At 41.8% G+C, this 11291-nt stretch overlaps 1 protein-coding gene across 5 annotated transcripts; it reads right to left on the bottom strand.

Annotated features, from left to right (window-relative positions):
• Window positions 1–1237: 1237 nt before the first annotated feature.
• On the bottom strand, window positions 1238–9579 carry LOC109956832 (SWI/SNF-related matrix-associated actin-dependent regulator of chromatin subfamily E member 1). 5 transcript variants are annotated; one of them, XM_020594202.1, is made up of 11 exons: window positions 9117–9578; window positions 8278–8328; window positions 7909–7952; window positions 7469–7567; window positions 6527–6607; window positions 6067–6198; window positions 5676–5847; window positions 3515–3687; window positions 3295–3396; window positions 2586–2847; window positions 1238–2462 (listed from the first exon to the last, which is right to left on the bottom strand). In XM_020594202.1, the coding sequence occupies exons 2-11, from the start codon at window positions 8282–8284 to the stop codon at window positions 2257–2259; spliced, it is 1278 nt and encodes a 425-aa protein (XP_020449858.1). In that variant the 5' UTR covers window positions 8285–8328; window positions 9117–9578; the 3' UTR covers window positions 1238–2256. The 5 variants fall into 5 exon arrangements, with proteins under 5 accessions (XP_020449858.1, XP_020449856.1, XP_020449857.1 ...); XM_020594200.1 differs by having other exon boundaries at window positions 7463–7567; window positions 9117–9576; XM_020594201.1 differs by lacking the exon at window positions 9117–9578 and adding an exon at window positions 8410–9102 and having other exon boundaries at window positions 7463–7567.
• Window positions 9580–11291: the final 1712 nt, after the last annotated feature.

Here is an 11291-nt window from a genome sequence, read left to right on the forward strand (position 1 = left end):
TTTCAGTTTCCATGAAAGGGGCTGCCTGAGAAGGAACAGGGGCTGAGATATCAAGCTTCATATGAATTGTACCAAAATTCATTCATTCATTCATCTTCTATACCGCTCAGTCCCAAATGGGGTGGCAGGGTGTACAGAAATATAAAGAGAAAAAACTGGTATGGAACCTGGTGGCAGGCGGCCACAGAAGCTGTTGTGTAGTCACACTGTCGATACACCATCAAAGCTCACATCTCTACAACTAGTCTGTTGCTGTGGGCACACCACTTAAACAGTTGGGTTTGAATCTACTGTATATGTCTGTTCACAAAACCATTATGTAACCAGGCTGTGTCAAGCTGCACTCCACGAATAGCCACGCTGAAAAACTCAAACATATCCTACCTTCTCGCTGTGAGGCAACAGCGCTTGTGCCAAAATTATTTCAGAAAATAAAACTTTAGTCTTATTTGCATGACCAAAGTAATATACAGTATTTATTAAAATATTAACGTTGGTGAGACACCTTACTTTTCTATATAATATATATTTTTTAATCATTTATTCATTTATTTTATTTACTGCCAGTTGTTCCACTGTATTTGTTTTTGTATTACTACATCACTGTACATATACCTTGACAGAATCTTGTACTGGAGAGATGAGGCCTTGGGGAACTGCCCTTTTGCCCACTGAATCACAAGTTCTGCGCAGGCAGCTGCACACCTGTATCACTGCGGTTGCGGTTTCTAGCTTTCACTTAAGGCCGTGCTAACCACATGCACAGTACAAAACGTGGTAAGCTGCAGTGGGGGGAGCATTCAAACATTCACAGTTTAACTAAAGCACTGACATCTGATAATTACACCATCTAACAGGCTGAAACCATACTCAACATCACACAAGATGTTAAATCTCCTGTGCGGCCTAAGTCTCTACTTTATGCAGTAATGCTGAAATCTGTCAGCGTACAGGATTGGCAGCTCTGTATTGAAAACAGGAAATATGAACAATTCCTGCATCTTACCCACTTCCCTTACCTGTACTGTGCAAAGGACAAATATGGTCTATGCAAACACACTGTATGCAACACTGTATGCTTGACACAAGTTTCTGCATACCAATAAACATCATACATGATTTGGATCATTTATAACTACTTATAAAAAAGTTATCAAAGATCAAACATTTATTTATACTAACAAATAGTCACATCATATCAATTATTTTAGAAAAATAACAAGTGCAAAGTTGTTCAGAGTAGAAAAGTTTATTGGTATAAATATGCAAAAGGAAATTCATTTTAAGACTGCATGTTTATGACTGCTCTTCAAGCTGTTTTACAACGTGAAAAATCCATGTCTAAGCAAACCTCGTTACACTGCGTACACAATTACGGTACATTTAAAAGTTTTCTGATGAAAATTGCAATATTGACCATAACACAAAAATGTTCTAAGCGTACTGCTTTTGATTTGATTGATAGCTAGCAAACTTGAGAACACCGGCAGTCGAGCATTGTACAGCACTGATGATCATGTGATACACTCATGAGCGGACTGGGCTCGGCCCAGGACAACCAATACACAAGTATCATAAAATGCTGATAATAAATAAACAAAGTAACTACTACTAATGACTACAACCTCCTGAGACAATACTGTCACTGTGATACTGATACAGAGAGTAAACAAATATTCTCCTGCTAAGGAGATGAGTCACCCAGCTCCACCCTTCACAAATATCTCAACTCATTTAAAAAGAAAAATTGCAACATGCAAAAATAACAATGAAAGCAACAATGACATTACAATACAAAAGACAATATAACACTGAACAATGTTTGTTTCATGTGACAACGGTTTTCATACAGCCAGGCCTTATTTGTGACAACCTGCCAGGCATAGTGCCAGAGCTATGCATCAATATGTGCTGAAGAGGGTGTCTGTGGGTTCTTCCAAATGGCAACAAGGCCCAAGACATGGGTCTTTGCTGTGCACCTGGCAGCCATTTGATTTTTGGGCCATTGCTTTGCTGGCTTCAAGTGTTTTGTATTTTTCTTTTAATTCTATTCAGCGCATGTTTGTGGGCCTTGGTGTATTCAACTAAAATGTCATCTTTGCCTCAGACTTGTTAAACACTGAGCCCAGGTGAACACATTTCAAATGCTTTGACAAACTGAGATGATACTGTGCAATGTATGTTAACAGAGTATGATATCGGAGGCCAGCTGATGTAACGGCAGCCTTATAGTTCACAGTCAGTCAGGTGCTGGGCTCAGTGGGCTGCTCTTGCCCTGCTGGGCCCTTCTGACAGCTCACTGGTCGGAGCATCTTCTGTCTGAGCAGAGGCGGTCTCTGAGCCGGTGTTGCTGTCACTGGTTCCCTCCTCCATGGCTCCCTCTGGGACGCTCTCCTTGTCCTCTGATGCTCCTTCCTCACTGCCTGGGTGGGCCTCAAGCTCTTCTGGGGCTTTTGGTTTCCCTGAGTACAAGAAACAAAAAAAATTCCATGATGATTACATGAAAGAAAAAAAAACACAAACATGAAGCCCTACAAGAGAACCACATAATACCAAAACTACAGGTAAATGCAAGCGTGGATCACCTGGTGTATTTGTGGTGCTGGATTCCGTGTCCTCGCCTTCCTTGTTGCTACTTTCACCCAGAGGATTTTGCTGGGTCTTGTTGCCATGTGTTGCACAAATGTGCTTTTCTTCTTCTGCTAAGACGCAGGTGGGGGCCTCTCTAGCACCTCGCTCTCCTGCATCCTTCTCGCGTTCTGCCATTCGTTTGCGGGCTGCCTCTTCTGCTGCAGTGATCTCTGCAGATATCTTCTCCATGTCCACTTCCACCTTCATACAGCACAGCTGCAAGGGACAGAAAACAGGGGATTTCCTGTAGAGAGCTGAAAACAATTGCTGCACCGTCCCATTAGGATCAAGCCTCAATTTACAGTAGTTCTATTCTTAACTACAATAGTATTTCAGTGCATGTACTGTATGTTTCAGTGAGTAAAACGGATGCTGTAAGAGGTTCAGTAAAGGATAAATGGCGCCACCTGTTGTGAACAGTGCATTAAGCTGCACTGTGCTACATCTCATTTCAGAGCAGCAGTTACTGTTGGGGCTACAGATTGTAAATGATGACAGCTATATAATTTCCAGAACATGTGGAGGGAGTTAGCAGCAGCTGGTAGCTGTAAGGCAGACATAAACTGGTACATAACCAGAGCTACACGCTGTAGAGTTCAACTTGAAAAATGAAGCTTGCGTGCGAGTAAGTGATGACCAATCTTGATGTAAAAGATGCCATACCCTTTTGAGCTCATTTGTGAATGATTCTGTGGCTTCAATGAATTTTCTTTTCTTGTCCTGGTGGCGGTCTTCAATCTGAAGCAACTCTGCCTCCAACTTTCTCTGTGACACAAGACACACAGGCACCACGGTTATTACTTTATTAACCCGTTTTTAAAAAAGCTCTCAATGACATATGCCACCGTTACATAAAGATTAAAGGAGGACAACTACATCGTACCTGGTGGACCATCAAAGACTGGACCTGGCGTTTGAGGACCTGCATGCGAGCCGTGGTAACAACTGACCGCACATCTGGAACTACGCTCTCACTGAGAATCTCGCTGATCAGTCGGTGGTTACGTTGGAAACGAGCAGCAGCTGAATGTTTTATGGAAAACCCATCGTCATAATCTAAAGACATGAAAAACATCTGAATTGTTAGGTTTTTCTTCTGAAATATATTTTTATACCCGTCAAGGGGCAAAGAGATAATCGAGTACAAGAGGCTTCAGCAAGCTACAGCACAAATGATACTGCTGTATCAAGACACTATAAACACAAGGAGGATATTGCTCAATATTTATACATCGTTAGAGTCAATTATAGGCCATTATGTCAAAATACATCTTTAAGCAAAGCAGGACCATTATTTTTAGGTGAAGGAGACAAGCGGTTAATTATAACCCACCGTATGTGGACAGACGTTTCAAGATACAGTCTGCAATTTTCATTCGTCCACAAATGTTCGCCTTTGTCTTAACTGTATACTTTTACATTTAAATACAGAATGATTGTGCAGGAAGGTAAAATTCAAATACAGTTCATCTACAGAACCTTAAGACAGTAATCATCCCAGGTACTTTTTCCAAACTCTGCAGTGATGAAGAATCAAGTCCACATGGATTCAAATAGGATTTTTATATTTTTATGCCAATTTCACTTTCAGCAGAATTCGAGGTCTAATCCAGGACAGCACTGTGTGCAAATCAAGCCCTTTGGACAAATGCAAAATTAAATTTTTGTTACTAAACAGTGAAAAGACTTGTCAAAAAGTAATTTATTACAGCATAAACTACAACTAGCCAACATGTAACTGGATTCACCCATAGTTTTTAGCAGTTGGCTCCCCTTTAATTTTTGCCAGTCCTCATATAGGTGAGGCTTCTTTTTTTGCTTTATTGTGGTAGAAATTTGCTACATTTCTGTGAAGCAACAAGAGTTCTCTGTGTGTATCACCTCAACTTGCTGCTGCTGAGCACCCATGTGTGCACCCTTGCAACTTTCCAAAGAGCAAAAATGAATCTCCTCTGCCATGATGAAAGTTTCAAAGGTACTCACATAGGTGCTCTGACACCACAACAGGAAATAGTCAAGGATGGTAATACATTCTGAAGTGTGTGAAAGTTAAGCTTCTCTTATGTTCACAAATTCAGCAGAGTTAATTTCACTACTGTGTGAGATGATCATTTTCAGCTTTTTCTTTTAGCACAAAACTATCGCTCTTGCATGATTAATGTCACTTCAGGTTATTTTGCATTACAGAATCCATAGAACCTCATGAATGCCTGGTGTTGCCCTGATTACATGACACCCAAAACTAACTTTCAACAAATACTGCTAATTTAGATTTGTGGTTACAACTGCTGAAAAAAATTACCATACAGACTTTGCACCAAATGTATTATAAAACAGTGCATTATAGATCCACCACTATAACTTTATGTCTCTAGCAGGCACTTTATCTCTGCGAACTGATGGTGATGCAGAACAGGACAAACAGCTGTATGAGAGAAGCTTAGAGAAGAATTTCTTTTCAGACTTTTCTTTGAATATGTAGCCACCCGGAGAGTTAAATCTTATTTAATTACTGACGGATGTGGAGTCTGCTGAACATAACCCCTGGGAAACCGGCTCTGACATTTTTATGGTCTGGGGTGTTTCTAAATAGTAATTGGTTTTATCTGCAGTTTTCCCATACATCATTATCTTCTACTGCAACCCAGCCAGACCCCAGACAAGCATCATTTTCCTTGAGGTGGGTGTAAACGTCTTCTTCTGGCTTGTGTGTCTAACATGCGTGTGTGCGTCAGTTTTTAAAACAAAAGAGAAAAGAATATAAAGTTTGCAATTATGTCTAAACCAGTGCCAAGAATACTCACAAAATGTAAATGCCTGTGGCAAACAAAGACATGTTTTGTTCCATTTTGCAGCTTAAAAGAAGAAATGGTAATGCAAAAGTGGCATTACCAAGAATGTAGATGGCTGCAGCAGTGTGTAGGGGGAGGAAAAAAGATAACAGTGGCTGGGTGTGCACGCTGGCAACTCTGTGTGGTCGTGCTACAGTAATTACAGCTCTGTCACAGTGCTCTGAAGCAAAGCACTGAGCCGAGTGGCCTTACCATCGGGATCCTCTGCTGGCTGAATACTCATGTATGGCTCGCCCTTGTCCAGTCGGGACTGCCTCTGGCGGCTCTCCTCTTCCAGAGCTGCCTCTGCGCGGCTTTTTGCATTGACGTAGGCCAGGTAGGCTGGCGAGTTGTGATAGGCCTTCATGCTCTCATTATACTCAATCTATGGTGGAGAAGATGACAGGAATGACAAGGAAACACAGAAGGCAAGCAGGCACAACATGTGGACCCTCGTGTCTATCAACTACGACAAGATAAGAGGTCTACTCAGTGCTGTTAGAAAGGAAGGAATGATGACTGGAGGGACCCACAACTGTTGGAGACACAACTACTGGTTACCCACTAGAAAACCCCCATAAACACCCCTTGCAAAACAACCAACCTTCTCTGCTTCGTAGTCATTCAAATAATCCTGTTTCTCCTCATCAGTGAGGTCCCTCCACATGCCACCGATTATCTTCCCAATTTCCCATAGCTTCAGATCAGGATTGGAGGCTTTTACTTGATCCCAAACCTGGTGATGAGAACCAGACATGGGTGTGGGGTTGGGTTGGGTTGGAGGGGCTATAAGTGGTTATCTCTTTGCAGAGAGGTCACAAACCAGAGGAGGCCGTGTGCTTTAAGCTCCATCTCCAAGTTGATAAATCCCACTGTGATGTCAGCTGTCCTAGCTAAGTCCTGGCTGCTCCACACCTACCTTGCTAAACAACTATTAGTGTCTGAAATAAAATGCATGTCTTACTTACTCTGAGCTGATAGAATATCTTAGAAGCAAAGCATCCCTGTCTTCCAACAGAGCACAAGATGATGTAAAAGGTAGCAATTACACGCTGGGCACTTACCTTACGACTGTATCTCATATATGGCATCAGTGGCTTGTCAGGAGGCTTGGGTGGCTTTGGGATATTAATTCCAGACGAATTCTGGTAAAGAAAGAAAAAAAAGTCACCTTAAGGCATGGTTGCTGTTGAGCGATCAGCCAATCATAAGCCAGGCTGAGTACGGCTTGTGAAACTACATGCAGGTGCATGGTTATGTAATTTGACATAAAACTATCAAAAAAAAAAAAAGAGACAAGTAATTTCTTATCACTTCAGTTAACAATTAATGAGAGTTTGAGGCCATACACAAGTCAGAAACATACAATGGAATCACACAGACTGTAGAAAAAAGAAAAAGAAAATACAGCAATCTCTACTTAAGCTGAGATTTGCCCACTGCAAGACATAATGCTATTATCAGAGTCAGCCAGCCACAGCTTGCATGCAACGACTAAATTACTGCTCAGTAGCCAGAGCCATGCCGAGCAGCAAGTCTGTAATGCCATGGCAACACTGATGGCATGGGTTACTTAACATGGCTGTCAGAAATGCAGATTTTGAAAGGCAGGTGGTATTTGAATACACACAGATGGACCCTTAGCCAGTCTGCACTGTGATGGACGCAGCAGAGAGAGTTTGGAATGACATGTTCTTCAGATCCGGTCTGAGTAATGGAATGAGTTAGGCTTCTCATAGCACCTATTCTGCAATGTGTAGTCTTTCAACAATGGAAATGCAAAAAAAGAAAAAAAAATCTAATCTTATTTGCTCTAAACAAAGCAAAAATAATAAAAATAATCAATCATGTGAAAAGGTCCAGTGCTACTACTGATGCTTGTGCAGTGTCTTCCTCTGACATAGCGAGCTGCTGTTCAGTGCTGTGTGAAACTTAACTGGCTAGTGATCTCTCCATTTGGGTCTGCCTGACATTTTCGGTCACACTGTTAATATTCATACCGTTACCCGACTGTTGCTGCTTTGGCTCCCTCCCAGTCTGTAGTTGTTGTAGGCCAGATGGCTGTATGGGTTGTACCCCACAAAACCGGTAGTGTTGGGCATTTGCTGATGGAAACAAATGAGACAGAAACACGAATGAGAAATGACATAAAAGAAGGAGAAAGGATCAAGCCCAAGACAAAAATTAAAGAAACCAATGAAAAGAAGCTGGGAAAATGCAAAAGAAAAAAACTTGCATTCATGCCACGGCTTTAAGGAAATCATCTTTTCAGAAGCAGTGGTGTACCAGCACATCCGTCTGTATCACTAACAGGGCTTGTGGATTCAACAATAAAACTGATCTTGAAAAAAAAAATGTTTTGATAAAGCAAAAACTCCACACAGCAACATCAGCTTTAACTGGGACACCTAGAAACCATAAGGTACTACACTTTAAGAATACTTACAGTTGTAGGGGCAGGGGGAGGGGGAGGAGCATAGGATGGTCTCTCTGTTGTGAAAGAAAAGGTCCCAAGGAAACATCAAATTACTTCCAGTCCTCCTGTTTCTCCAACTTAATCTGAGGCAGCTAACACTGCAACACTGTTACATCTACTATAAATGATTTCTACATGAAATAAAATCATCAATAACAAACTAAGACCCCTGTCACTGGAATTGTCACAGTTAATGATTGCAATACAATTATAATATTGCAGTGTTATTGTGGATTTATGGAAACAGGGCTGATGACTTTGAACATGCATTTTAACAGAATCATACAACCTACAAAGAGCCGAATATCACAACTAGCCCGAACACTCCCAGTTCCTTACTTGACATGTCTGAAGTGAGCAGTTGGTATCAGTCTATTCCAGTCATTGGCTCTGTAATAGACACATTTTAGAGTAGGATAACATTTTGTATCGTACTGATAAGATTAAATGTGTTGACAGTGTGGTTCATACACAGCATAAAACAAAGAGGTGCCCAGTCGATGCCAGCTGGATTGCTAACGCAGCCTATCTATCATCGACGTTAGGTCGAAGTTAGCTTAATGTGATTGTTACAGCGTTATCAATAATAACGCTGATATATTTACGGTGACATTAACGCTAAATGCCAGCTGTGCTATGACTATTTGGACATACTAATATCCAAATAGCGCTGGTAGCTGGCAACAACCTGACTGACTGCTTTCCAGTGTATCTGGCGTTAGCGTACATCTCTGCAGGATCCAAAAAGGAGCTGTAACTTAGCAAGCTAACGTTCGGCGTGTAACGTATTTCATGTTAGCTAGTAGCCAGTAATGTAACTGCAATGATCTGTTGTTTCGGTTTAGCTAACGTTAGGGTTGGCTAGTCTGCAGCACACGCCAGCTAGCTAGAAATATAGTTAAAGTGCCTAAGACAACTTAAGCTTTATTATACAATAATGACAATATATGTTCGATGTATGTGTGGCTAGCTGTGCTCAGTTTAACTGGCGTTAGTTGGTCTAAATAACCAGCAGACTGACGGCTACCTAAATGGTCACGTAGCTTAGCTATCTCGATGAAAAGAAAATGACATCGCTTAGATATTATTAGCATGCAGAGCCAATTCAGAACAATAAATCCCCATAGATTATGATGGTGACAAGCATGTTACACTAAAGTGACGGCCAGAAAACTCACCCTAAAACATCTAGTCCCCACTACAGTGTGTACGTTGTGGCTTTGACTGGGAACCAGCTAGCAGAGAAAAACGGTCTCCACAGTACACGGATGAAATGGGGTCCACTGGTATATTCCTGGAGAATCTTCCAGAATTGCACCCCCACCCTCTCCTCGTTACAGCTGTGCCTTGCCTCGATCCTGATGCTCATCGCCCTCAACTGTCGCTGCAGCAGCCCTCGCTTATTGATAAGACAACAGAAACATGTTTCTTCTCAGCCACGGCCATTCAGAGAAAAGGAGAAGGCATCAGCGCAGCGCCGCTAAATAGTTTCTCATATTTTGCCTACATAGATGAAGATTGCATCATCATAATATTTGCCAGAAACATAATACTGCTTGTTCATTAGTTGTCCAGAAAGAAAAACCTGACTTGAAAATATATTCTTTTATGTCAAAAAATGTGTCATGTCATGGCAGAAGCTCTCCAGTTTGCACCCACTGTTTTCTACAAAGTAATAATCTCAGGCTATAATATGAAAAACCGCTGGAATGATTCATTATGTCACCATGCCATAAATTGCAGTGAACTATTCACAGGCCACCAAGCTTTGGAGAAAATCAAGGTTGCTTCACTGCTAGCCCTTGTTGACGGAACAGAAATACTTAGCATTCTTGTTCACATTGTCTGAGAGACGCCCAGGTCAACAGTTGTAATAGTGTGTTCCTAAGGATAACAATCCAAAGCCTGAAGGATTTAGCCTACTTCTGTGTCCATTCAACCTGAATAGCACTTGCTTTGGATTTGGCAATTGATTGTGCTCACTGTGAGCCCATTTCTTTCTGTTTACACTGCACACTTGAGAGCTTATTTTATTCACGCTTGACCTGCATCCTGTATATAATGTGTATGCATACACTGTTGTGATTTTATGTCTAGGTGTGGTGCTTCATCTTCTTTACTTTCACTGAGCAATGACCAGAAAGCTGTACGGATGGGCCGGGAGCAGATTCCACACAAGGCATGGGCAGGACTTTGTTTAGGCACTGGACACCTGTGATGGAGTACATCTGTATAGGGTGGAGGTCACATGCCTACTGTAAGCTACTGTGCAGGCTTAACACAGACACTAGCACAGGGCCTCTCGGCACAGCTGGGGGATTGTGGATGCCCAGGGGCAGAACAGGGTCAGCGACACTATAAGGAAAACCCGTAAAGCTGTTGTTGTAATGAGGATTCAGACCCAGTTCTTTACTCATAGAGCTCTCCAAAATAGACCCAGGCAGTGGAACTAAGTAGACATGAAAGTTTACTTTGGTGGTGGATATTTTTAGAAGCTGCACCAGCTGGATTATTATGATGTATCATTCCAGAGAGATTCATTGGGCCAAAGTCTTGAGTATAATCATTAACCTGTCTAAGCAGCATTCATAACAGGCTCAGGGAAACACAGCACACAGGATTCTGATGTCAAAAATATCAGGACACAACATTCATGTCAAAACTTCTGCTAGTCACATTATCCTGCTCTCTTGGTTGGTTTCATAAACTCATAAAAGTTTATAATATAACCTAAACGTTTTGCTTTCTAGCTCTAACCTGAACACAACAATGAGACCTGTAAAGCAGGGGTGGCCAATCCTAGCCTTCGAGGGCCGCTGTCCTGCTTGTTTTCCACCTAACCCTGCCTGACCTGCTGTGTGATACCAATTCACTTTATCTTTCCTCACTCCACTTTCATCTAAGATGGTATCTTCCAGCTTCTGACTGACTGAACACACCTGATACAGGTAATCATCAGCAGGTAGGGCAGGGACAGTCAGAAAACAAGCAGGGCAGCAGCTCTTGAGGACCAGGATTGGGCACCCCTGCGTAAAGCAACAAGGGGACTGGAAAGTATTCTCATACATTCAGATCATTGTACAGAGAGATGCAAAGTGCAGGAACATAACTCAGTCCATGACTCATGGACCTGCAGCCTTTAATTGTTTCCTGTTTGAATGTGTTATCTACGGTTGCTTTAGTTACTTTTGCTGATGTGGAAATCCAAGGTGAGAAAGGTTCACAGCGTCTGCAGTGAATGGGGCTATCCCAGGACCACACATCAGAAGGGTGTTTTAACCTAAGTGAGAGAAGGCCATTAGAATAGGCTATTTAAATCACCTGTAAGCCAAATCGTCACATATCACTGCCTT

This window comes from Monopterus albus, unplaced genomic scaffold (genome assembly GCF_001952655.1).
Source record: "Monopterus albus unplaced genomic scaffold, M_albus_1.0 scaffold22.1, whole genome shotgun sequence".
Lineage (NCBI taxonomy): Eukaryota > Metazoa > Chordata > Actinopteri > Synbranchiformes > Synbranchidae > Monopterus > Monopterus albus.

Bases quoted from the DNA above. Each gene is read 5' to 3' on its own strand.
- LOC109956832 (XM_020594200.1), bottom strand. The intron at 6,608-7,462 runs GTATGAATATTA...TTTCTTTACCAG, and splicing joins GCAGCAACAGTCGGGTAACG to AATTCGTCTGGAATTAATAT. The intron at 6,199-6,526 runs GTAAGTGCCCAG...TCTCATCACCAG, and splicing joins ATATGAGATACAGTCGTAAG to GTTTGGGATCAAGTAAAAGC.